This window comes from Chiloscyllium plagiosum, unplaced genomic scaffold (genome assembly GCF_037043375.1).
Source record: "Chiloscyllium plagiosum isolate Xiang-an unplaced genomic scaffold, Cpla_swu_hap1 HiC_scaffold_28, whole genome shotgun sequence".
Lineage (NCBI taxonomy): Eukaryota > Metazoa > Chordata > Chondrichthyes > Orectolobiformes > Hemiscylliidae > Chiloscyllium > Chiloscyllium plagiosum.
This window is the reverse complement of record NW_028270166.1, coordinates 30,020,195-30,047,873: the sequence shown is the minus strand read 5'-3', so window position 1 is coordinate 30,047,873 and position 27,679 is coordinate 30,020,195. Positions and strand designations below refer to the sequence as shown.

Here is a 27,679-nt window from a genome sequence, read left to right as displayed (position 1 = left end):
GAGAAAGATTAGGGCCAGTCAAGGACAGTAGTGGTAGTTGTGAGTGGAGTCCAAGGAGATAGGGGAAGCACTGAATTAATATTTTTCATTAGTATTCACTCTGTAAAAAGACAATGTTGTCAAGGAGAATTCTGAAATAAATGCATCTAGATGAGACGGGATTGACGTTTGCAAGGTGGGGGTGTTAACAATTCTGCAAAGTGAGAAAATAAATAAGTTCACAGGGCGGGAAGGGATTTATCCTACGATTCTCAGGGAAACCAGGGAGGAGATTGCAGAGCCTTTGGCGTTGATCTTTTTGTCGTGATTGTGTACAGGAATAGTGCCAGAATTCTGGAGGATAGCAAGTGTCCCCTTCTTCAAGAAGGGGAATAGAGTCAACCCTGGTAGTTATAGACCAATGAGCATTACTTCAGTTGTGGGTAAAGTGTTGGAAAAGGTTATTAAAAGATGGGATATATAATCATCTAGAGAGGAGAATAAATTGATTAAGGATAGTCAACACGGTTTTGTGAAGGGTAGGTCATGCCTCACAAACCTTACCCTTGGATGAGGGTAAAGCGGTTGATGTGTATATGGATTTCACAAAGGTGTTTGATAAGGTTCCCCACATAGGCTGTTGCACTAAATACGGAAGCATGGGATTAAGGTGATTTAGCAGTTTGGATCAGAAGTTGGTTGGCTGGAAGAAGACAGAGGATGGTGGTTGATGGGAAATGTTCATCTTGGAGTCCAGTTACTAATGATGTACCGTAAGGATCTGTTTTGGGGCCACTGCTGTTTGTTATTTTTATAAATGACATGGTTGAGGGCATAGAAGGATGGGTTAGTAAATTTGCGGATGACACTAAGGTCGTTGGGTTGTGGATAATGTTGAAGGATGTTGCAGGTTACAGAGGGGCATAGACTAGCAGCAGATTTGGGCTGCGAGGTGGCAACAAGAATGCAGAGTAATGGGCTAATGGTTAGATCTTGGCAGTGTAGATGAGCAGAGAGATCTTGGTGTTCATGTACATAGATCCCTGAAAGTTACCTGTCAGGTTGATAGGTTTGTTAAGAAGATCTATGGTATATTAGCTTTTATTAGAGAGGGAGCCACAAAGTCAGCTGCAGCTGTACAAAAGTCTGGTGCGGCCTCACTTGGAATATTGCATACAGTTCTGGTCACTGTAATTTCAGAAGGATGTGGAAGCTTTGGAGAGGGTTCAGGATGTTGCCTGGTATGAAGGGAAGGTCTAATGAGGAAAGGCTGAAGGACTTGTGGCTATTTTCGTTAGCGAGAAGGAGGTTGAGAGGTGACTTAATTGAGACATACAAAATAATCAGAGGGTTAGAGAGGGTAGACATTGAGAGCCTTGTTCCTCAGATAGTGATGGCTAGCCTGAGAGGACATAGCTTAAAATTGAGGGGTGATAGATATAGGACAGATGTCAAAGGTAGTTTCTTGTCAAAGGTAGTAGGGGCGTGAAATGCACTGCTTGCGACAATAGAAGACTCGCCAAATTCAAGGGCATTTAAATGGTCTTTGGATAGACACATGGATGAAAATGAACTAGTGTAGGTAGATGGGCTTCAGACATGGTCGGCGCAACATCGAGGGCTGAAGGGCCTGTACTGCACTGTAAACCTTTATGTTCTATATCTCTCTAAACCCTTCCTATTCATATACCCATCCAGATGCCTTTTAAATGTTGTAATTGTACCAGCCTCCACCACTTCCTCTGGCAGCTCATTCCATACTGGCACCACCCTCCGTGTGAAGAAGTTGCCTTTAGGTCTCTTTTAAATATTTCTCCTCTCACCTTAAACCTATGCCCTCTAGTTTTGGACTGCCTCACCCTGGGGAAAAGACCTTGTCTCTTCACCCAATCCATGTCCCTCATGATTTTATAAACCTCTGTAATGCCCTAGGCTATTTAGCCTCTTCCTGTAGCTCAAACTCTCCAACCCTGGCAACATCCTTGTAAATCTTTTCTGAACCCTTTCAAGTTTCACAACATCCTTCCTATAGCAGGGAGACCAGATTTGTCTGCAGAATTCCAAAAGTTGCTAACTAATGTACTATACAGCTGCAACATGACATCCCAACTCCTATACTTAAAGCACTGACCAATAAAGTTATGAGGCAATACTGTGAGTTACTAATGTCACACTAATTTGGTTACACCACATAAACATCATGCAAAGTTCTTCTCACCAAGGATCAAATCTAGGCTCTGTGTGGATTAGTAGCAGGTCAACTTGCTCAGCATCAAGGTGCTAATCACTAAAAAACAATTTCTGCTAGTGGGACACATCATTCGTATCCCTGACACCAGACTCCTGATTGCAAATGCTCTGCTTGGAGTGACAGTTACCTTTACTTACAGTTATAGCACAGTCTGAGGTATTTGAGAGATGTCCTTAAAGCTAATCTGAAAGGTCAAACATCCCTGCCATGGGAGACCCTGGCTTGTAACTGAAGAAGAGGGAGAAGGCTAGTTCATGAGGGCAGCTAGCACATCCAGTGATTTCACCAGGAATGTGCTCGGGGAAGTTGAGGTGCTGAAGGGAGTACACAAATTTCCAAATATCCATCCAACATTTCAAGCACCACCTGTCCCACCCATGATAGAGTCTACAGATTAGTCTAAACAGCCATTCCAGAGCCTTTCAAACTGGAGCAGAAGCAAGTCATTGTCAATCCTCAGGGATTCCCTAAAGTGAAGGTATAGTTGTCGACCTTTTATGAAGCTATGCTAGAAGTGTGGAGTTTACCAGAAGCAAATAGATGGATTAGAAATCAGGCCTGGGTTATGGTCATAAAGACTCTATTTTCTGATCTTTTACCAGTAAGTTAATGCTTCACCGCCATTACTACTGAGATTCCCAACAAATTCTTCAGCCTAGCCTGGTGAATTTCTATTGCATGCTGATTTTCCTGGGAATCTGCTATTTTAGTACTTCTCATCTTTTTTCACTACTGGCCTCAAATGTCCCAAATGAAGTGGTAAGGAGTGAACATTCCTTGTCACCTAACAAACAATGTAAAGGAAACCCAGAAACTTTATTTCATCTCTTTCAAAAGATTTGATCTACGATAAGAAAATATGCAGTATATATGATCACTTCGCATGACAGCAAACTTACAAAGGAGTATATCTTCCAGTGTACAGGTGTCGAGGATGCATTAACTTGGTAAGGGTTACAGCACTGATTAATCAAAATGCTACTGGAGCTTAACAGTTTAAATAAAGAGGACAATTGCATCAAGATTGATTTGTATTACCTTGAGTTTAAAAGGTTGAGAGTTATTTCAGTTCTGGTGTTTTTGTTGCAGGTACAGACAAAGTATTTCCCCAGTAGAGAAATTCAGGACAATCTTAAAAATGCTGCCTCGTCATTCAGGAGCAAATATTTTCATACCAGGTTTGATGAAATGTGGCACTCCTTTCCCCAAAAGCCTAGGATGTTGGGGCAATTAAAATGTTTCAAATTGAGATTGTTAGGATTATTCCATAAAATCATCAAATTAAATCATTAAATTTGGTGGCTCAGTGGTTAGCACTGCTGCCACACAGCACCAGGGTCCCAGGTTCAGTTCCAGCCTCGGGCGACTATCTGTGTGGAGTTTGCACATTCTCCCCGTGTCTGCATGGGTTTCCTCCGGGTGCTCCGGTTTCCTCCCACAGTCCAAAGATGTGCAGGTTATGTGAATTGGCCTCGCTAAATTGCCCATACTGCTAGGTGCATTCGTCAGAGGGAAATGGGTATGGGTGGGTTACTCTTCGGAGGGTCGGTGTGGACTGGTTGGGCTGAAGTGCTTGTTTCCACACTGTAGGGAATCTAATCTAATCTAAATGTGCCAAAGATGGTATTGATTTGAAGATTGGTCTTGATTTGATTGCAAAAAGGTTCAAGTTACTAAATAGCCTAGTCTTGTCTAGGCTTATTCAACAGGTCCCACCTGCCCAGATGTATGGCATGCTGAGCCTTTTTATAAATATGGGTATGTGTAACTTGAACATTCTGCAAGCAGCCGCTACTCCAATAAGAAGCCAGTTCTCTCCAATGTTTGCTGCTCAATACACTCAACTAAAGAGCCACTAGGGAATCTTTTGGGATGGGTGGGTCATTAAGAAAGAATGAGACATATATACACCTGTCCTTTACTTTTTCTTTCCACCCTCCAATCTGCAAAACCTATCTACAAGGCTTGCAGCAAATTAAATTTCAAGTTGAAAGACAATCCACTTCCAAAGCCACCCCTTCCCCAACCCCCCACTGAATTCCAAGGGCAAAAGAGTGCTCTTATTAGTGGCTCTGAGGCTTGGCACTTTTTAATGGACTTTTTAAAATTATTCAGTTAAATTATTAGGTTATTGCTTTGGATCTCCTGAGATTCACATGATGTTTACTGTTGTGAGCAACCTCATCTTTCTGAAATTTGCTCACTGAACTACACACCCTCCCCAAAAGTGAGGGAGAAATTGAAATGTGGCCCCTTAAGTAAAAAGGCTGGGCATGCATGCTGTAAGCAATAAGATCTGTGCAAACCTCCAACCCCATACAATTCACAGAGAGCAAATCTGTGAATAAGAAATACAAGGACAAATCAGACTGAACTTGATCTTTGACCTTGGTTTACCATGGCTTTGAGGAAGTGATCCTCACTCTTGTCACATTACAGGTACTTTTTGTAAGAGATTTCCAAAGAGTTTCTTTCCTATTGGATATAGAATCAGGAGAGATAAAGACATTTTTAGAAACCAAATTCATTTGCATTCTTTTTGACATAAAGCTCTACTCTCCCAACCCCTTTCTACTTCAGGGACAATCATACCTTTCAGTTTGTTATCAGGTTTTTGTTTGTCTTAATTATCTAGCTGTTGTTCTCTCTTCTTTCAATTTTTGTTTGCTGCCTCTGGAGCTCTATCACCTCACAAAACCACTATTTTGGGAATTTTTTTAAGAAAGCCAAGAAGCATAAAATGGAAGCCGTAATGTTCAATCTTGGTCTTAATCCAGAGAAATGATCAGCTACTCAATAGGAATTTACTGTCACAAAATGCTGCCAGATCTGCTGTTTCCAGCATTTACTGTTTTTGAGACCAATTTCTAGCATGCGCAGTATTTTGCTTTTGTACTGTTACTGCATGTCTGTAATGAATCATCACTTCAACCACTTTTTATTGAAAATATATACTTATTGATAAAAAATCATCTAGAAATATATACAAATATTCTAAATCAATTCTGTACAATCCTTGCAGAGATAAAGAAACAAAACTTTGGAATTTTGACAGTTGTCAGAGCTTTTCAACAGTTGCAAAAAAAATCATTTTCTATAAAAGCAGAAAACTACTTATGTTCATTTTGAGACACAGAGGTTCTGAAAACCGAACAACCTCTCATTATAATTTAGCTGGAAGACCTTAGACTGTGGTCTTTTTCCACTGCGCCTTGGCAGCAGCTGCCCCAAGCTTTAGTGCGTCCTTCATCACATAGTCCTGGGACTTGGAACATGCCAGTCTGCAACACTCAATTATGGTCAACTCATTACACTGGAAGACCAACAAGTTTCAGCTAGCCCAAACAGCAATATCACCTCAACCACTGTACAGTCACTTAGATGCTTCATTTTTACAACTGCAGTGTTATCATCTCGTATAGCTATGACTCAATAGTAGTACTCTCTCTTCTGAGACATGAGACTGTAGGTTTAAGTCTCACTCCAATGCAGTACTGAGGGATTGCTGCAGTTATATTTTCCCCCTTAGATATAAAACTACATCCTTGTATTAATTTTCAGGTGGACATAAAAGACCCCACTACCCTAAGAAAAACAGCATCATTCTCCCAATATCTGACTATTTTATATCCTTCAACCAATATTTTAAAAAAGAGATGATCTGTGGCTTTTTTTTGCTGCACGCATATTGCCACACTTCTTTCATTAGAACACCACCAAAGGCCTTCTAATGTGTTTCCTCAGCTGTAAAAGGAGTTTCACACCGTGAATGGCATTATACAGGTCTTCATTTCCCACCTAATGTTAGTACAATCCATTTAAATGCCGCAGTGTGTTTGGGTAAGGAAGCCCAGAGCAGATGAAAACACATGGAAAACCAAAGGAGGTGGAAGGGCAACATTACAAATCTGAAGCATGAAGACATTTTTCCTTGAACTAAGTGAACTGACACTGCAATCTCCCTTATTGCAGAAGAGTATGTAGATTTGTATCTTTTTTCCTTCCTTCCAAAAGAAATCGTCCTTCATTCAGAAGTTCTTTCTATATATGATGGACCAAATGTCATTACATTTGTTGTTATGTGTGAAATGCAATAGAATGCTGTCCCACAGGATCCAACATACTTTGTGTTTCTGCAGTGCCACCTGAATATCAGCTGCTTGCACACTTGGAGGAAGAAACGGTCCATTCGTTTTACACCACAGCATTTACACACTACCAGCATGAGAACAGGACTCAATTTTGCCCTTAACTCAACAGTTTCTCGTTAGGCATCTGACATCTCCCTCCCTGATCTAGAGTACTTTGCCAATTCAATCTTTCTTGAGTTTAATTTTTCCTTTCCACTCTTTAACCTGTTTGTAAAAGTTATTTCTCTGACCTTGTCCCTTTGAAAAATGTCAGCACCCTCTGTTTGTACAGCTAATGGTTTCATTAGCGAAAATTAATCACTCAAGGGTTTAGAAAGTGGCCCCGACTGTGCGAATACAATCAGGAGGGAGGCCCTTCATGTGGGGCCAGGGTCAATGTGTATTACACTTGAAAAGCAAGGTCCTTCCTGGCTTTGGAGTCACACCTCGTTAGCAGGAGAGGCAGATCCCTCACACTCAGTAATTGTCCGTTTGCATATTCCACCCTAATGGGCTGCACAGGGGGTGGGTTTTCATTATATTGCGGCTCCCTCGGTGGCCGCTGTCCCACTGCCCACTCTCGGCTGACAGTGTGCCATGTGCTGTAGACTCGGAGCCTCGCTGTTGCTCCTGCTCATGTCCCTGCGGCCGAATTGCGCCACCAGTTTGCCCGGTCACAACCAGCAGTTCCGATCCCACGCACTGAAGAGGCTGCTCGAGGTCTTCGGGATGGAGGACGCCCCACAGTCCCCTCACAGGGCCCGCCAGCCCCCTCAGTATATGCTGGACCTTTACAATGCAGTTGCAGACGTGGACGGAGTGACCAAGCAACCTGACTTACTCGTGGGAAACACGGTGCGCAGCTTCCTGGATAGAAGTGAGAGCCTAGCTGACCCATGTTGTATTAAGTAAAGACGTGGTTACTGACAACTCCCCCACCCCACTTTGCTCATCTTTACATTTTTTCTTTCCCAGCTCGCAGCCAGCAGTTCCAGTTCTTTTTCAACCTGTCCAGTGTGGCTAAGAGCGAAACCATTCTTACCGCTCAGCTGCACCTCTTCAAATTGAGAGGTCGACTCTTTCAGGATAACCTGTACGAAAGACAACAACACTTCTGTCAGGTAAGAGCGGGGCAAGGCTCTTCAAAACGACACTACCCCACAATAAGGGAGAGAACCGTTTCACTCAGAATGTCCTTAGGTCTAAGAGAGGGGCAGTGGCAGGCAAGCCGGAAAGAAGTTCAAAGGTGCATAAAAGTCAGAACGTAATTCTATTAGTTCTAAATAGATATTATGACAGACTGCTTGTTCCTGATCACCCATTTTCACAAAGTTAAAGTTGACCCCAAAACGTCAAGTATGCGTTCTATGTATGAATGAGGGACTGCCCAAATCATCAGCTGCTGTACTTAAAGAAGGAAATTTTATCTGAATTTGATACGATCACTGGATTGTTTACACTGATTCTGCCACGTTTCACATACAGCAGCGTAACTGGTCGAATATTAGCGTGAATGCACAACATAAAAACTGAACTGATAAAACAGGTAGGAATAATTGGCTTGGGCAGGAGGTAAGCAATATGTCACCACTTCAGTGTGCACTGCTGCACCACGTAAGAAACAAGGCAGTTTTTGCAACGAGATGTAAAGAATGTGGAAATCATTCATGATCAGGAGTAGTGCAGCGATTTTACTTTGTTTTCTGGGTTTTTTTTAAATATAATGAGCTGTAACAACTTGTCTGAGCTGCAAACTCTATTTTAGGTCAGTGTCTACCAGATACTGGACAGTAATAACACATCTACAGCAGAGGAATTACGACTGCTGTCATCCAGAATACTGGCAATCCATGACAGCACATGGGAGGTCTTCACAATCACCAAGGCTGTAAGTTACATTGGATCACAACATTTAATAAAACTTACAGGAATAACTTTTGAAACATGATATACCCACAATATCACTAATCACTGTGCCCTCTAGTAAGATGCAACAGGAACCATGTCAACTTGTACCATTATCTTGTTAGCGTCCAAACAAACTGTTTTCACAATCGTTTGGCATGATACATTAATACTCTCAATGTCATTAGAGATGGAAGACCAGGATTTTGATCCAGTGACAGTGAAGGGAAGGCAATATATTTTCAAGTCAGGATAGTGAGTGGCTTAGAGAGGACCTTGTAATGTTAGTGTAGAATGATTTATGAAGGAAATACATTTTCCCTGTTGCATGACCCTCACATGAACAGTAAAAAGCACATTATTTTAATGGTCTCATTTAACATAGGGTTTACTGCTAAAATTTAAAATTCAACAGTTTCCACAAACATTTCTTCCTGTTTCTGTCAGCTTTTTGAAAATCCTACATTAAATCTACAGGAGGTTACACTCAATCTTTATAGTGCTCTGATTAGGCCACAACTATACTAGTGTCTAGTTCTGGTCACCTCATTTGACAAAATATGGGAAGGCCATTGAGAGGGTGGAGAGGAGATTTACAAAGTTAGGTTGCAAAGGCTTGGGACTGTTCTCCTTGGATAATGCAGAGGAATTCAGATCACAATTTGAGTAAATAAGCAAAGACAAGAAAACAACCACACTTCCCCTTAGCTGATGGTACGAAGTCTCGGGAACAGAGGAGAATGAGAGGAAGAACATTTTTTTAAAACCCAATAGTGGTAATAGCCAGAAACTTGCCGTCCCAGAATGTGGTAGACATGGAAACAACCAATGAAATTGTATGGGTAATTGAAAAACTTGCAATGCTACAGGGATCAAACAGGGGAATGTGACTGACGAGACCACTCTATGGGAACCCACTATTCATGAGATGAATGGCCTTCTGTTCCATAGAAACAGTCCACAGAAACATCTATGTACAGTACTTGTATTGATTATTACAACTGAGAGAATAATCACAGCAACTGCTGATACAGGAGTAAGTGAACCAATGCCTGTTAGATTTTCAGGAGAACTTACAATAAGATTGTAATGTATACTCATGTACAGATATACAGTAGTGAAAAGTGCACAAAATCATCAGATACAATGTACTCAAGTACAAAATAGAAAAATAAAGATATTTAAAACATTACGGTCCTTCTCACATAAAATAGAAAAATATATTGTAGTAACTGCACAGAATCTTGTTATAACTTGACACGTTAGGTAGATGTTTCTCCTTGTTAGGGATATGGAACTACACAGATTACAATCTTAGAACTTTTATTTGTTATTGTCTTTTATTTGTAAGAGTAACAGTACCAGTATTTCAGCCTTTACCAATACGCTCCAACAGAATGTGCATACTAACCAGCATACAGATGCCAGTTGTGCTCTGGTATAATGAACCATATTAACAAATTTAGGGGTCTGTGCAAGGATAAAGAGCTCACTGAATGCTGTATAGAAATAATCAAACTATTGACTCTGTAAACTAAACTGGATTAACATCTGTGGCTCTACAGCAGATATCCAAACAGTCAATTATGTCAGAAAGAATAGTGCTAAAACTGCAAAATAAATAGCACCCTGTTTTGGCTATAAAGAAAGGAAAGTAATATTCAATCTACAGAATGGTACATAGTTAAATCATGGGATTGATCCACAACAATTGAGTTCCTCAGGAATGACTTAAACCTCAAAACGGTGACTTGAGCTTTGTGTAAATTCAATGACACTGATAAAATTAATCCAATGCATTGTTTAAATACGTGATAGGATACTAAAGCAAGAACAGTTTTAAATGGTACAAAACAAAAGGACATATGATATGAACTTCACACAAAGTGGATTGGTTTGCATGCAATGGACATGAAAAAGCTGTCTTTCAAAGGTATTGACAACTTGATCAGGGTTTTCCTTATTCGAGATAGGTGAGCAATGCAGAGCCCAATGACCTCAGATATATCGGTGTTGCAAGTGGAAAATGGAAATGTCTCTTTGGTGCAATGGGAGCTGTTGTTCTGGGGTTGATGGTGAAGGCACATAGCTTGAAATGAGTAAAAGGAATTTTGTTCTGTTTCTGACATCTGCTGCAGCTGACTTGACAGTGTTCATGAGGTACAATAGAGGGAACCATAACCTGCATGAAACACTTGCTGTATTAGATTGATGGAAGATTTCTTTATTTGTGCAGGTATATGCATGGACACAGGATACAAAGAGCAACAAAGGCTTGATGGTCATTGTGCAAACTCTGGCTGGGCAGCAGACCAGCAATCATTTTGTCCGTTTTGCCACAGGGAGAGACCATCACAGCAGCAAGCAACCAATGCTGGTCCTCTTCACAGACGAGGAGAGGAGAGGGATTACCACTTCCCCGTCATTAAAAGGTAAAGTCCTTATGATTGGTACCAAAGATAAGATCCACCTCACTACTGTACTCTGTTTAAACACATTTACTAAAAGCTGTCATTGGGCTCCTGCTTTAACTAGTTGGTTTCAGTCTCATTTGGATCACTTATTGACAGTCTTTCTTCAAACTTATTTAAGAGCCAAAAGTGTAATTCTCTTCATTTATATAAAAGTAATGAACTTTAAATTCTTATGATTCGGAGATGCCGGTTTTGGACTGGGGTGTACAAAGTTAAAAATCACACAACACCAGGTTATACTCTAACAGGTTTAATTAGAAGCACACTAGCTTTCGGAGCGACGGTCCTTCATCAGGTGATTGTGGAGGGCTCTATCATAACACAGAATTTATAAATTCTGTGCTACGATTGAGCCCTCCACAATCACCTGATGAAATAGCGTCACTCCGAAAGCTAGTGTGCTTCCAATTAAACCTGTTGGACTATAACCTGGTGTTGTGTGATTTTTAACTTTAAATTCTTATGGCATCTGTCCTGTGTGCTGCCCAGCTGGACACAACATGAAAAATTATAGGTCTACTTCTTAATCTGATACATTAGTTCAGAAAAAGTCAGGACTGCCAGACTGAGGCAAAGTGAAAAACCACAAAAACAGTGCAATCACTTTACTACTATAAAGAACAGGACAGCCAATTCATTCTCCCTCACCTTACATGGTAACTATTTATTTTTAAACCTAATTAATACCCTTACATCCCATCTAGCTATTGGCTTTTTAAAATTCTAAATTACTTCTGCATCTAACCCACATCTAAGTGCTTAGCAGAAGACGTTGGCCCTGAATAGACAACTAATGCTTGCGGTAAATTGGAAGAGACACTGCAGAACTATTGTAATTTTTTTAATACCTTTCATGGGATGATAGTGTCACTGGCAAAACAAGCATTTGTTGCCCATCCCTAACTGCCCTAAGATGTTAGTGAGTTGCCACCCTGAAGAGGTGCAGTCCATCTATTGCAGGAACACCCAAACTACTGTTGTTCACAGTAATGGAAAGCTATGTGGTTTTACAATGGATGGATTGACTGACATGAGGGCTCTTCCTTTATTATTTCAAATACTTACTGCAAAACAGGAATCGGAGTAATGTCAGTTGTAACAGTCAATGTGTGGCTGACTGGAAGGTAATACCATGCCAGAAAGAGCAAGGAAGCTGAGTGAGTCATTAGCAAAGTTACGTGGGAGGAGTTTGAAAATATGACTGCAATCCCTCATTCCAGATGGCAGATTCAGACATAGTGAGCTAGACTTTCCACTGAAGTTTCTGCCAGACATGCACTGGAACTGTTCTCTCACTTGACTGTTTTGAGCCATCAAGCACTATTGTATCTACCGGACAGATCCATGGTTGATTTTAAGTTGTTAGCACTCTCAAAGGTAGGTCAACACCTGGAGTATAGATTTCAGATCAATAACAGGTGTAAAAGGCAAAGCTATTCTCTCCCTCTACTTCCCGGTAGTAATGCTTGTTTAAGAGATTAATCTAAAAAATTCAAAGATTCCTTGCTTGGAGTATTACCATAATCCAGCACAACAAGATTTAACTTCCCAAAAACTAGTTTCAGTCAAGAATCCTTGCTGACACACACATAGAGGGCATTAATAAAAACAGAAAATACTTAGGTCTGACAGTCTCCTTTGGAAGGAGAAACAGAGTAAAAGTTTCAGGTCAGATTAAGTTTATTTCCTTCTCCACAGCTGAAATATAGAGGAACATGGGCAGGGAGTATTTCATTAGGTTAATCAGATTTTGGATAACATAGTTTAGTCGAGCTTTGGGACCTTGCAATCTTACTGGATTATCCGATATTCAGATAATCGAGTGCCGGATAATCACAGCTCCTCTGTAATTGAAAAATGCTGAAAATACACAATGCCAAAGTCTACAACATTTGCTTTTAAAAAAATACAAATGGTGCTTGAATCTTAAAGAGCAAGAAAAGATTTTTCTTTATAAATGACCCCTGAATACATGAGATGACTTAACTCATTATACTCCACATTTACAGATATGGCCACAGAGATTCCGTTTCTCTCTCACAGAACACTCCAGAACAAAGCAAGCCAGAACCGAAAGACAAGGTCCTTGCATTTCCAAGCATGTCAAAGGCATCCTCTATACGTAGATTTTGAAGAGATTGGCTGGTCTGGTTGGATTATCTCCCCTCGAGGTTACAATGCTTATCATTGTAAAGGAGCATGTTTCTTCCCACTGGGCCAAAATATGAGACCAACCAACCATGCCACTGTCCAGTCTATTATCAATGCTCTTAAACTAGCCAATGATGTGGCATCTCCGTGCTGTATCCCAGACAAACTCTTCTCCATTAATCTTCTCTATTTTGATGATGATGACAATGTAGTCCTGAAACAGTATGATGACATGGTTGCTGGAAGCTGTGGGTGCCATTAACTCATTATTGACCCCTCATTCACTGAGTTCTCATAACCATCCCAGTCTTGCATAACGTCTGGCTCCTGAGGTGAGAAACCAGCATCCTCAGGAGATCTGAAAGCAATGGGGTTAATAGCAATTGTTTTAAAAATGCTTACTACAAGAAAAGTGTTGGTCTGAGCAATGGCTTTAAAGAAAAAGACAGAAATTCAGTTCTGTCACTGCTCCTTGGTCTCTTACTGCTCAAGTGAAACTCTCATCTTCCTTCACTGGTTTTCTGTTATTTTCACTATCTCAAAACTCCAGTTTGTTTTCTTCTAATGGCATTCCCTAAAGCAACGTGTGCAGACTGCAGAATGAGTTGTAAAATGTGTAAATGTGTATATAGCGTTATACAGATGTATTAATATATCAGGATCAAGAGTAATTCTGGCATTGATTAATGTAAATTGATGTATTATACAGAATACATATAGCATAATAGGATTGGTGACTTCAACACATTTGTAAATTTTCAAACAAGAACGTAATGTGAACAAACAGCATGATCTCAGTTTTGTTTCATTTATCTTCAGTTTTTTTATTATTTCACTCCTTCACTGATATTATCTTGTCTCTTTCCACCTTTCAATCACACTCTCTCTCAGACTCTAGTTAATAATTTACTTTCCCACCTCCACTATTATACTCCCAAGTCTTCACTGTTTCATTAATTCTCATTTCTACCATGAACTGAAATTCAGTTCTGTCACTGCTCCTTGGTCTCTTACTGCTCAAGTGAAACTCTCATCTTCCTTCACTGGTTTTCTGTTATTTTCACTATCTCAAAACTCCAGTTTGTTTTCTTCTAATGGCATAAAGGCATTGCTCATTTTTGCTGTTTCACTCTTCCCTTCACCTCATTATTCTTGGTCTACCCACTTTCATAAACTGAAATGCATTTTCTCATCTCTCCTAAAATCTCATGCACAAAGGTTGTAAAGCAAGCCTCACCTTGATTGCTTGAAGCAACCTATATTACTATATTCAGTCTATTACCGGAATCCAAACATTAGCAAAACCACATTCTTAGAAGCAGAGAAAGACCTGCAGCAGTTCTGAATACTATTCGTAAGCTCTAGTTGACTGTTTTAAGGATATGTATAGTATGGAAATCATGTTAACCCATTTGAAATCTTATGGTCTCTGCCTTTTGTTTACCAACATTCTCGATGATTGCCAACATCACATCTACAATTACACAGCTTATCCATTTAGTATGCAGGAATATGTTCCATCTATTCTTAGCATTTATTCGAATATAAAAGCTTTCAACCAGTCTAGAATTGATAACTTTAATCATGTAGAATGCTTACTATCTTAAGCAGGTGATAGCTTAAATCTATTTATGTTATGAAGTTTCCCAGCTTCTTTCTGAAAAACCTCTCATGGATAAAATGCTTAAGGAATTTCTTACTGTTACATTTTGCAACCACAGCCCTATTTTTCTTCAGCTCTCCAACCAACTTATTAATATATTTTCATTTGTTACAACATTGACAAGGTCAGCCTTGTGTGCTCATGCACAAGATCTGGACCAATAACCTCTGAAATCAAAAGCTAAGAAAATAGAAAATGGATGAGAGAAAACAAAGTCAATTCAGATCAAGAATGAGCTATTGTACTACCAGGCAAAATGAACACATGAGGAAATGTACAGCAAAGTGAAGGACTCAACTAACAATCACAAAGGTCATTAACAATTGAACTTAGTCAAAACGATAAAGCACAGTTTTCTTTAAATCGACAACTATCCTTTAAAACTTGACTCTTAAACTGGACTCTTCCTGGCCATTAGCATTAACAGGCATTATGACCAACTTTGAATCCAGTTTAACAAATTCTGGTCATTGTTAATTTAATAGTATTTATTGAAGACCTTTTGCATTCTTGTAATTTGAAGGTGGGGGGGGGGGGGCAGGGAGGTTAGACAAAACATGATACACCACAGGGCACATTAAATTAGTGGAATTAGGTTATGAGGGATTACACAAAGAAGATTATCACTTGAAAATAGGTCATCAAGATATTAGATATTACACAAGTTGACCTATAATTCTCACCCTTCACCAGCAAATCCATATTGCAGCACTGATAGAGCAGCACAAAATCCCTTGTGCATGTAGCAACAGGTACACTGTTTACTGGCCAATAATCCTACAAATAGATATTACAATGGATTCCTCAAGTATATTACTATCAGGTAGACAAGCGACCAAACTGGTTGATGGTAATGAAAAATTGTGGGCTGTGGGATTGGAGTAATCTTGGTTCAAACAAAAAAAGGATGCAGAGTATGATTTGTGTTATTTGACATCATGTACTGTAGTGATACAAAGATGACTTCAAGTCGAATAAATACCATTAGGGTCTGAAATTACTGACAAAATTACATAATTGTATTTCAATATTAACACCCTCCTGCAATGCATAGGAAGTTCATCTGGAAGTGAGTTGGAAACTAACGTGAACGAATAGAATAGTTCTCTTAGAATATATTTCAGGTTGGAATTAACTGAGGGTCAAGGCAGTTAAGTTTCCACACTAAAGCAGCACAGGTTTCAGATCATATCCTGTACAACTGCAATAATGTAAAAGCCTGTGCCCTGAAGCTTTTTGTTGTGTCAGCACACCTTCTAAGATAATATATCATTAGGTGGTGATGCTAGCTTTGCATTACAGATATATTCCAAGTGATGATCTGTTTTGCGTACACTATTGATCCTGCGTTACGTGTTGGGATTTTGTTTTATGCATGCACATCCTAACCTCAGCAGCAGCATGATTGAAAGGCCTTATGGTCAAGGACAGTATTTAAGATAAAAATCACAAAAGCTTCTTAATATAGTCATATAATTGCAAACATTCACATCTGGAATCAATCATTACAGATACAACAACCTTTTTACAGATTATACAAAATATACATACACATATAGTGAGAACCTTTGAACACAGCTCTCTATCTATTGTCAATTTGGCCTCTTGTGAAGCTTGGTTCCAATTCAGTCCAGAGTTCCTGGAAGAATAAAGTACACTGAAATTCTCTGGAACATACACACAGGAAGCAATTATGTTAACAACATGCAGTCCAAGAAACAGTGACTATTGCAAAGCCCACCTTTACAGAGTTGCAGCGGCACCATCAGAACCTGGGAAAAATAATGGCGTTCCTTGGATCAAACTGATTTAGGGACTCAAACAATCAGATCATTTAGAATCATCATTTCAAAACAATCAGGATGGAAACCAATTTTCTTCGTTCACACTACCTTTCCCATTAAAAGCCAACAAAAGTGCCAGTAAAAAAATTCTATATCAAGAAAGATAACCACGAAATAAAGTGTGGCATACAAGCGTAACCATGCAGGAGAAAAAAGACAGAGGGTGCAAGAAAGTGGAGGGAGAGAGAAAGAAAAAATTAATTGAATCAAAAGCAAAACACTGCAAATGCTGAAAATATGAAATGAACAGAGGCCAAAAATTTCAAAGTTATACAGTATTTGTGATTCCTTCTCAAGATGGCAGCGGAGTAGCAATGCAGCAGGTGGGGTCCTAACCCCAGGAGCCTGGAGCTTGTCTGCTGTCTTTTTCTTTTCTTTCCCTTTTGTCTTCATTAGATAGTCAGTCATACAGTATGGAAACAGACTCTTTGATCCCACTCCTCCCAACTGATTTCCCAGTCCTAATTGCCAACATTTGGCCCATATGCCTCTAAACCCCTTGCATTCATATAACCATCCAGAGGCCTTTTAAACATTATAATTGTATTCGCTCCCATCATTTCCTCTAGCAGCTTGCTCCATATATGCACCAACCTCTGCATGAATAAGTTACCCCTCAGGTCATATTATTTCAATGCAAGAGGCCTGACAGGCAAGGCAGATGAATTTAGGGCATGGTTGGGAACATGGGACTGGGATATCGTAGCTATTATAGAAACGTGGCTCAGGGATGCACAGGACTGGTAGCATATAGGATATAGATACTATAGGAAGGATAGAAAGATAGGAGGGGGAATGACATTTTTGGTTATTTTCTGATGTCATGGGGAAACAGGAGAAATGTTGATTGGCTGCGGTGGTTACAGTGCCCGGAGTGATGATTCCTGACTGCAGTAGGCCTAGTGCCTGGACTCGGAGGGTCACTGGTCATGACTGTGCCCAAAAAAAGGTTTCTACCTGTGGTAGGCCTGCAGTGGGGACTCAGGGGGTCTTTGGATGCAGTGATGGTGGTGCCTGAAGCTTGGACTCGGTGGACGTGGTGCCTGGAGCAAAGACTTCTGGCTGGGACCTTGCAAAAGCAGTGTATTTGTGTTGTAGACCCCTTGTTCAGATGATGAACTCTATTTATGTAATTTTTTATTCCTTTTGTAGTCTGGAGGCTAGGTACTGTCGCACACTGGGGTGGAAGGACTGCAATTCTTAATTTAAAAACACATTCATTTATTTATTTTATTCCTATGATTTTGAATTTTTCTAATGTATCCCTAAGAATCTATACTTAAGAATCTGTGCCTACGTACTCTTGTACCTAACATGGTATCGTAAGTAGTGACTTGTAAACTTTTCACTGTACTCATGTGAGTACGTGACAGTAAAGCTAATTCTAAGAAGCAAACAGCATTAACATTTCGCATTAGTGATCCGAGCACGTCTCAAAGTAGTTGACAGTCAATTAATTATTTTGAGTTGTTTGAGAGGGAGAATTGAGCGAGAAATGTAATAACTTAGTAATTGAAGTGAAAGCCAGGCAATGTGGAAATGAAGAGGGATTTGGAATTCAGATAAATAAGACATTAAAAGCAGCAGGATAAGACTATAAAGAGATAAGCTTATACAATACTGAGTTTTAAGATGTTTAAAATAAGAGTCAAAATGGCATGGTGAATATAATCATAAGGTCACAATTAGGTACAATACAATTATGAGTGATGTGATAAATACTAAAATCATAAAGAGGTGTGACAATGTACAGGAACTATTTACAGGGGAACGAAAGAAGATTATAAACAAGTAAGTTAGGATTAAAAACAAATGTGAAGCTATGGAGTGCAATACCAAAATATGAATAAAGCAAAAAGTATGTCAATAGTTAAGAATAGGTTAAGCAGATCTTGTAGCAGAGGTAATGCTCCCATCAGTGGGCCAAAAGATCTGGGTTCAAGTCCCATGTATGTCAGCTGTGCATCATTAAGGGGAGATGATGGCCTATTGGTATTATTGCTGGACTGTTAGCTCGAAGACGCATCTGATCACTAATGTCCTCATTTGATCTGGCCTACATGTGATTCCAGACCCACATCAATGTGGTTAACTCTTAACTGCTCTCTGGGCAATTAGTGATAGGTAATAAATGCTGGCCTAGCCAGCGACTCCATCATGAATAAAAAAAGATGTCCCAACAGTTTGATTAAGAGTACTTTTAAGAATAGGTGAGAGAAGTGATTGAGTGAATAGAACGGTACATTGTATTAGTACAATTATTGCTTCTATGAAAGATGAACAACAGTCTTGAATGATCGTGGAATTCAACAAGTTTGAGCCTTCATATTAGTAACTCAACTCAAGATAATTTTGTCTGTTGCACCTTGTTGCAGCAATGCCTTCTCCCCTGGGGTAAGAAGGATCGACAGAAGGATTAGGAGAAAATGACAAACAAAACAAAGTTATAGCTATTAAGCAATGAGGAAGCACTCACCTTCCAAAAATGCAAATTCATCTGTAGCATCAACTGCATTGTCTGAAAGAGAAATAAAAATACATCATCTAGCAATTTGGATAACTTCCAAACAAAACAACAATTGACTATTTCACCTTTGCACCCCCACCCCGCAAACAAACTTAGCTCAGCACTTAAGTGATTTGGATGTGAATACAGGAAATATGGTTAGTAAGTTTGCAGATGACACCAAAATTGATGGTGTAATGGACATTGAAGAAGGTTACTAAGAGTACAACAGGACCTTGATCAGATGGGCCAAAAATGGCAGATGGAGTTTAATCTAGATAAATGTGAGGTGCTACATTTTAGTGCTGCGAATCAGGACAGGACTTATACACTTAACAGTAAGGTCCTGGAGAGTGTTGCCAAACAAAGTAAACAAGGAGTGCAGGTTCACAGTTCACGGGTTTGGAAGGTTTGAGTATACGGTGAGGCTGAATAGGTTGGGGCTATTTTCCCTGGAGCATCAGAGGCTGAGTGGTGATCATAAAGAAGTTTATAAAATCATGAGGGGCATGGATAGGGTGAATAGTCAAGGTCTTTTTCACAGGGTAGGAGGTTCTAAAACTAGAGATCATAAGTTTAAGATGAGGAGAAAGATTTAAAAGGGACCTAAATGGCAACCTTTTCATGAAGAGGGTGGTGCGTGTGTGGAATGAACTGCCAGAGGAAGCGGTGGAAATTGGTACAATAACAATATTTAAAAGTCATCTGGATGGGTATATTAATGGGAGGGGGTTAAAGCGATACGGGCCAAATGCTGGCAAGTGTGACTTGATTAATTTAGGATATCTGGTCAGCATGGATGAGTTTGACCAAAGGATCTGATTCCGTTCTGTACATCTCTATGGCTGTATGACTTTAAAACTCAGCCACTCACATATGTTATAATCCTACAAAGACCCTTGAGTATGCTCTGACAACAAAGTAGCAGTCTGGAATAACAAATTGCTGGCAGACTCACCCACATCCTTTCGCTGGATAGTTTTGCGTTTTCCCCGCAAAGCGAATGAATATGCATCCTTCGCAATCACTTCAACAAATAGTTCCTGTTGGGAGAAACCAAATACATTGTTCAGTCAATGGGATACCCAGTTTGTTCAGTATACATTCTCTCTCTCACAAGGAACCCAGTATACAGCTCCAGCTCTCATACAGCTCTAATCTCTTTCCTGAGCAGAAGCAGCATTTCCTCCCTCAGGCAAACCTTTGTACCCCTCCCCACAGAGACAGGTTGCTTTTGCCTCATTAGCAATTAATAAAACGATGCCAAGATTGAAGTTTCCTTAAGTCTTAATCTAAATTAAAGCATTTTTATGCAAGGTGAGCAATGTCACTGTCATCAAGGATTTAATGATTATGCAAACTCAGGCAGAATCAACATATCAGTCTGTATAAGTGATCCATCAAGATAAATTAACTGAAGCTGAAAAATTAAAATTCGAACTTCTAAAATGCCAAACAGAAAAACATGACTGATTTATGGAAAAAGATAGCAAGTTTTGAGAAGATTCGCAGCTCAGGTTGAGGCTCTGGATCTAAGTTTGCTCGCTGAGCTAGGTTTATTTTCAGACGTTTTGTCACCAAACTAGGTAACATCATCAGTGACTCCCACAGCTACCTGGATTACACCTCCTCCCACCCTACCTCTTGCAAAAATGCTATCCTTTATTCCCAATTCCTCCACCTCATCTGCTCCCAGGAGGACCAGTTCCACCACAGAACACACCAACTGGCCTCCTTCTTTAAAGACCACAATTTCCCCTCCCACATGGTTGATAATGCTCTCCAGTGCACTTCATCCATGCTCTCCACCTCAACCCTCGAACCCCACCCCTCAGCCGCAACATGGTCAAAACCCCTTGGTCCTCACCTTCCACCCCAGCAACCTCCGCCATTTGCGCCACCTACAAACAGACCCCGCCACCAGAGATATATTTCCATCCCCACCCCATCCGCTTTCCGTAAAGATTGTTCCCTTCGCGACTACCTGGTCATGTCCACACCCCTTAATAACCCACCCTCCCTTCCTGGCACCTTACCTTGACACCGCAGCAACTGCAAAACCTCCCCCCGCCCCTCCATCCAAGGCCACAAAGGAGCCTTTCATATCCATCAACGTTTCACCCGCATTTCTACACACATCATTTACTGTATCTGTTGCTCCCAATGTGGTCTCCTCTACACTGGGGAGACTGGACGTCTACTCGCAGAATGCTTCAGAGAACATCTCCGGGACATCCACACCAATCAACCCCACCGCCCTGTGGCTGAACATTTCAACTCTGCCTCCCACTCTGCCAAGGACGTGCAGGTCCTGGGCCTCCTCCACCGCCGCCGCTCCCTCACCACCCAATGCCTGGAGGAAGAACGCCTTATCTTCCGCCTTGGGACCCTTCAACCCCATGGCATCAATGTGGATTTCACCAGTTTCCTCATTCTCCCTCCCAACCTTACCCGAGACCCAACCTTCCAGCTCAGCACCGCCCTCATGACCTGTCCCACCTGCCAATCTTCCTTCCCACCTATCTGCTCCACCGTCCCCTCTGACCTATCACTTTCATCTCCACCTCCATCCACCTATTGCACTCTTAGCTACCTTCCTCCAGCAGACCCCCTCCTCATTTATCGCTCCACCCTGAGGCTCCCAGCCTCATCCTGATGAAGGGCTTTTGCCTAAATTGTCGATTTTCCTGCTCCTCCGATGCTGCCTGACCTGTTGTGCTTTTCCAGCACCACTCTGATCTTGACCCCCAACATCATCAGTGAGCCTCTGATGAAGCCTTTGAATGTTGATGAGTCAGTTTTTTTTTTGAAAAGTCAGGCTCGATTATTTTTGATAATGCTCCTTAATCTGGTGGCATCTATAGAGACGGGGAAAAGTTATATTGATACCGCTTCAGAAACTGCACCAACGTTTGAGTTTTATTTTAGTGGCCAGGTTTCTAGAGTAATTGACGTTTAACCCATTATCCAGGAATGGGCTACACTAAAGAAGTTCTGGTAAAATGTCCAGCATTTTAATTTTTTTCTTAATTTGTATAGTCTCTATTTGTAATTTAACTCCTGGAGATTATTATGGTAAATATACTCTGCACCTTCACCAACCAGCCCAGAGCTGGGGACCATGATCAATAAAGGAACGCGGGCAGAGACCCAGTGGATTGCACCCGGGAGGAGTCCTCAGTGACCGTCAGGGCCTCTGGCGGCCGCCGGATCACCCTCTGCAGGGGGTCGGGGTGGCCATCACTCACTCACCGTGGCCTTCCCGATGGCGAACACGGCCTCCTGGCTCGCCAGCGACACATCGGGATCAGCCTTCATCAGCCCCTTGATCCGGCTCAGCGGCAGCCGGAGCAGTTTATGCTGCAGGCCCGGCCTCTCCACCTCGACCTCCGGCTGCAGGCTCTGGGCCGACTCCCCCGCTTGCTGCAGCCCCACTCCGCTCTCGCGTTCCTCCATCAACCGCCTTCCCGCCTCACCGCCTGCTGCTCCCCGAACCGCCAATCGCAGCGCGCCCTCACCCCCCTCCGCCAATCGCAGCGCGCCCTCACCCCACTCCGCCAATCGCAGCGCGCCCTCACCCCACTCCGCCAATCGCAGCGCGCCCTCACCCCCCTCTGCCAATCGCAGCGCGCCGTCACCCCACTCCGCCAATCGCAGCGCGCCCTCACCCCCCTCCGCCAATCGCAGCGCGCCCTCACCCCACTCCGCCAATCGCAGCGCGCCCTCACCCCACTCCGCCAATCGCAGTGCGCCCTCACCCCCCTCTGCCAATCGCAGCGCGCCGTCACCCAACTCCGCCAATCGCAGCGCGCCCTCACCCCCCTCCGCCAATCGCAGCGTGCCCTCACCCCACTCCGCCAATCGCAGCGCGCCCTCACCCCCCCCGCCAATCGCAGCGCGCACTCACCCCCCTCTGCCAATCGCAGAGCGCCGTCACCCAACTCCGCCAATCGCAGCGCGCCCTCACCCCCCTCCGCCAATCGCAGCGCGCCCTCATCCCCCTCCGCCAATCGCAGCGCGCCCTCACCCCACTCCGCCAATCGCAGCGCGCACTCACCCCCTCCGCCAATCGCAACACATCCTTTTCCCCCCTCCGCCAGTCCAAAGATGTGCAGGTCAGGTGAATTGGCCATGCTAAATTGCCCGTAGTGTTAGGTAAGGGGTAAATGTAGGGGTATGGGTGGGTTACGCTTCGGCGGGTCGGTGTGGACTTGTTGGGCCGAAGGGCCTGTTTCCACACTGTAAAGTAATCTAATCTAATCTAATCCAACACTGGATAGAAACACCAACCACGAATAGAGAGTTAGCGGTCTAATAGCACGACAGTTACGCTGTGGTCCAATTAGGTGGTGCAGCATTAACATCGCTAACCAATCAGATTTTAGAGGCTGCAATAAGTAGCACAGCAGTTACAAGAAGGGCCCTTGTTGGAAAAATTCACCAGATGTTAACGAAATATGATAGAGATACACAGCATGGAAACAGACCCTTCGGTCCAACTCGTCCATGTTGATGAGATATCCTAATCTAATCTTGTCCCATTTAGAAGAGGATGAATCCCTAGCCTGTGGAAACAGGGCACTTGAGTAACCCACCCAGACCTGCCCTACCATATTACCCTATGTTTACACCTGATTAATGAACCTAACCTACACATCCCTGAATATTATGGGCAACCTCGCATAGCCAATTCACCTGACTTGCACATTTTTGGATTGTGGGAGGAAACTGGAGCACCCAGAGGAAACCCACACAGTCACAGGGAGTATGTGCAAACTCCACACAGACAGTCACCCTAGTTGGGAATTGAACATGGGTCCCTGGTGCTGTGAGGCAGCAGTGCTATCCACTGTGCTACGCAATGACCATTTGCCAGCACTTAGCCCATATTCCTCTAATCCAGATGTCTTTTAAATGTTGTATTTATACCAGCCTCCACCACTTCCTCTGGCAGCTGATGACACCAAAATTGGAGGTGTAGTGGACAGCGAAGGAGGTTATCTCGGATTACAACAGGATCTTGACCAGATGGGCCAATGGGCTGAGAAGTGACAGATGCAGTTTAATTTAGATAACTGTAAGGTGCTGCATTTTGGGAAAGCAAATCTTAGCAGGATTTATACATTTAATGGTCAGGCCCTGGGGAGTGTTGCTGAAGAAAGAGACCTTGGAGTGCAGGTTCACAGCTCCTTGAAAATAGAGTCACAGGTAGGTAGGATAGTGAAGAAGGTGTTTGGTATGCTGTCCTTTTTCGGTCAGAGTATTGAATACAGGAGTTGGGAGGTCATGTTGCGGCTGTACAGGACATTGGTTAGGACCGTTGAACTGTTGGAATATTACGTGCAATTCTGGTCTCCTTCCTATCGGAAAGATGTTTAGATTAGATTACTTACAATGTGGAAATAGGCCCTTCGGCCCAACAAGTCCACACCAATCCTCCGAAGAGCAACCCACCCAGACCCATTCCCCTACATTTACCCCTTCACCTAACACTATGGGCAATTTCACATGGCCAATTCACCTAACCTGCACATTTTTTGTGAAACTTGAAAGGGTTCAGAAAAGACTTACAAGGATGTTGCCAGGGTTGGAGGATTTGAGCTATGGGGAGAAGTTGAATTAGCTAGGGCTGTTTTCCCTCGAGCGTCGGAGGCTGAGGGGTGACCTTATAGAGGTTTACAAAATCATGAGGGGCTTGGACAGGATAAATAGACAGTCTTTTCCCTGGGATGGGGGAGTCCAGAACTAGAGGGCATAGGTTTAGGGTGAGAGGGGAAAGATACAAAAGAGACCTATGGGGCAACTCTTCCATATAGAGGGTGGTACGTGTATGGAATGAGCTGCCAGAGGAAGGGGTGGAGGCTGGTACAATTGCAAATTTTAAAAGGCATTTGGATAGGTATATGAAAAGGAAGGGTTTGGAGCGATATGGGCCAAGTGCTGGCGGGTTGTTCTGGATTGGGTTGGGATATCCGGTCGGCATGGATGAGTTGGACCGAAGGGTCTGTTTCCGTGCTGTACATCTCTATGACTCTAAGTGTTTCCAGCAACTTCTGTTTTTGTTTCTGATTTCCTATATACGCAGTTCATTTTCTTTATTTAAAGCATAGAGTTATAGGGTGGAGAAGGGACTTTTTGGTTCGGTGGTCAACCAAGATGCACTTTGCAGCACTTGGCTCATAGTGAGGGGATGATGGCCTAGTGGTGTTATCACGAGACCATAATCCAAAGATCCAGGTAATGTTCTGGGCAATTTAATTTTTAAAAAAATCAGGAATTATAAGTCTAATGATGACAATGAACTGTTGTTGATTGTCAGGGAAAAAAAACGGGAAGGAGACAGCAATCCTTGTCTTGTCTACATGTGACTTCAGATCCACAGTATTGTTGTTGATTCTGCACTGCCAATGGTAATGAATGCTGGCCTAGCCCACATTCTCTGAAGCAATAAAAAAATACCTGGAATGTTATGACATTTCATTAGCTTATCCAAGCATTGTTAAAGTTTTTGAGGTTTCCCATCTTATCTTCTCTCCCAGACAGTGCATTCGGGTTTCCCACCATTCTCAGGGTGAACAAAGTTTATCCTTAAATCCCTCTAAAACTCCTACTGTGTATCTTAAAATTATGCTCCTTTGTTATTGATCCTTCAACTAAGAAGAACAGCTACTTCTTATCCATTGTGTCCATGCCCCATATAAATTCACACATCTCAATCAGTTCTCCCCTCAGTCTTCTCTACTCTGTTAAAATTAAAAAATGATTTGTGCCTTTCAAATCTGTCTTCACAGCTAAAGTGCTTTAACCCAGGCAGCATCCTGGTGCATCTCCGCTGCACACCCTGCATTGTAGCTACATCCTCACAAAGGTCAATTAATGCTTTTTTTCTGCAGTGGTCAGTATGGAAGAATGTAGATTGGGGTTAAAAGTGTAAATTGTGTCTGAATGCACTCCAGGAAATGTTGATCTTAAATCCTTGGAGATTCCAGGAGTCTTCTGGAGGGTTGATAACCTTAGGTCAAGACATCGCTAAAGGCTGATGCGGTTGAGTTTAGAGTGGTCATTGAGGTTGCTTCCTGGTAGTTCGGTCTCTGGAATGCGGCGTTCTCAGACCTGTCTCCAGCACAATGTCTTTGCTTCCAAAATGGAGATCACACTGGCCTGGGCTATACTGTTGGGACTAGAGAATGATTCTGGTCTGAAATGAAGCTGTTGCACATCATTGGTCTCTAAAGGAGAAAAATAACTCCTTTTTGTAGAATTATGCAGTACTGTAGAAGGCCATTAAGCCTGCTTTCTTGAAATAGCTTCCAATGATTTCTACTGCCCAGTTCTTTCCCCTCAGTCCTGTAATTGATTATTCTTTTAAATGTCTAATGAGGAAAATGAAGTTTTGGAATCTGCATTTCTTCACAGGAACGTAGTGTGATTCTCATTAGACAACAGTTCACAAAATCTGAATCCACTGGCTCCTCAGTCAAATCTGTTCATTCTTAGGAATAGCTAGAAGAGATAAAATGAGTTTTTGCATCTACTTCTCAGATTTCCTTGTGCTCTGTAATTCAGTGTTAACTACCCATTTCTACAATCTGTGGCCTTCTGGTTGAAAGCGGCTGTCTAACTCCATTGCTTGTTCACTGTGAGTACAATTCCATCCACAACAAACCTCCCCTATACACAGTATGCCATTTTGTCCTGCAGTAAGAATACTGTAATAACATTGGATAAGATGAGCATTGGATGGATATCTTCCAACTACCAGAAAACTCATGCTATTGCAGGATATTTGTTGCCAAAGGAGCACTGTGTGCAAAGAAGACTTGAGGGGAATCCCAAACACAGTTTCCAGTGGAGGGGTGGGGGTTACAGAGTCATTAACCCATGCTGTACTGAGTATAAGGATTTTATTCCATGGAAGCAATGCAGATGGACATCATGGTGTTGGAGGAATTGGAGTGAATTGAAAGACGCAGCAGTTCTCTAATCTTACCTACTTTGTCAGTTAAGTGCTAATAATGGTCTGCAATCTTGACACATCCAGAACCACTGACTTCTCCCCACATACGGCTATTATGACCCATTTGATTATCTTCCTTCTGTGAATACCTCACAGTCATTCCTTGCACAAGCTAATCTGTTCCATTAGTACCATGGGTCTGCATCTGAAGGAAAAAAATGTGAGGTTTTCACTTTGGTCTTTTGGCTACCAGGGAATTGCATGGAACTACTGATAATTATAATGGAGTTATTTTTTGGTTACTCAGTACTTGGAAATAATTCTGACTAGTCTACTCCTGGTTCTGTAGAAGCAAATAAAAGGGGAGGATTAACTGAATTTAACACATTAACAGGTGCTGCAAGAAAATTTAGTAACGTGCTTCCTGTGCAAGCAGGCTTTAAAATTATGCAGCAACAGCTTTCTTCCCACCTCCCGTCCTTCATAAAAGTAATGCTCCTGTTGCTCATTATTTTACAAACTATTTAAGTTACAAATCACTTGAGAGTGACATGTTCTCAGTAAGTGTAGGGACGTATCTGAATTATCCCTTTCTATAGTGATGAAAATCTGTCTAGATAAAATTCTTGTTTCTGATGTCCCTGATAGTCTCAGCATAAACTGTCGAACCAACCTGGACCCTCAACATACGACTCAGGATAGTGGACCCAGCTTGTCGGACACAAGTGTTTACCCCACAGAGACCAGGGCAGAAAGTTAAGCATGAGGTGATGGCAAGAATATCTGTGTTCACAAACCACAATATAGTGGAGGAAATGG

The 27,679-nt window shown here is 42.0% G+C and overlaps 2 protein-coding genes across 5 annotated transcripts; one reads left to right on the top strand and one right to left on the bottom strand.

The window, feature by feature from the left end:
• Positions 1-6,628: 6,628 nt before the first annotated feature.
• On the top strand, positions 6,629-13,152 carry admp (anti-dorsalizing morphogenic protein). The gene is made up of 5 exons (XM_087976084.1): positions 6,629-7,237; positions 7,336-7,481; positions 8,126-8,248; positions 10,502-10,697; positions 12,749-13,152. Exons 1-5 carry the CDS (start codon positions 6,958-6,960, stop codon positions 13,150-13,152), a joined length of 1,149 nt encoding a protein of 382 aa, XP_087832210.1. The 5' UTR covers positions 6,629-6,957.
• pole4 (polymerase (DNA-directed), epsilon 4, accessory subunit) lies at positions 12,666-22,377 on the bottom strand. Of its 4 annotated transcripts, XR_015751843.1 has the most exons (6): positions 22,156-22,377; positions 19,862-19,946; positions 18,874-18,915; positions 16,295-16,325; positions 16,105-16,192; positions 12,666-13,248 (listed from the first exon to the last, which is right to left on the bottom strand). XR_015751843.1 is itself a non-coding variant. In XM_043721073.2 (5 exons), exons 1-4 carry the CDS (start codon positions 22,357-22,359, stop codon positions 16,297-16,299), a joined length of 360 nt encoding a protein of 119 aa, XP_043577008.1. In that variant the 5' UTR covers positions 22,360-22,377; the 3' UTR covers positions 12,666-16,192; positions 16,295-16,296. The 4 variants fall into 4 exon arrangements, 2 of the variants coding, with proteins under 2 accessions (XP_043577008.1, XP_043577007.1); XR_006316125.2 differs by lacking the exon at positions 16,295-16,325; XM_043721073.2 differs by having other exon boundaries at positions 12,666-16,192.
• Positions 22,378-27,679: the final 5,302 nt, after the last annotated feature.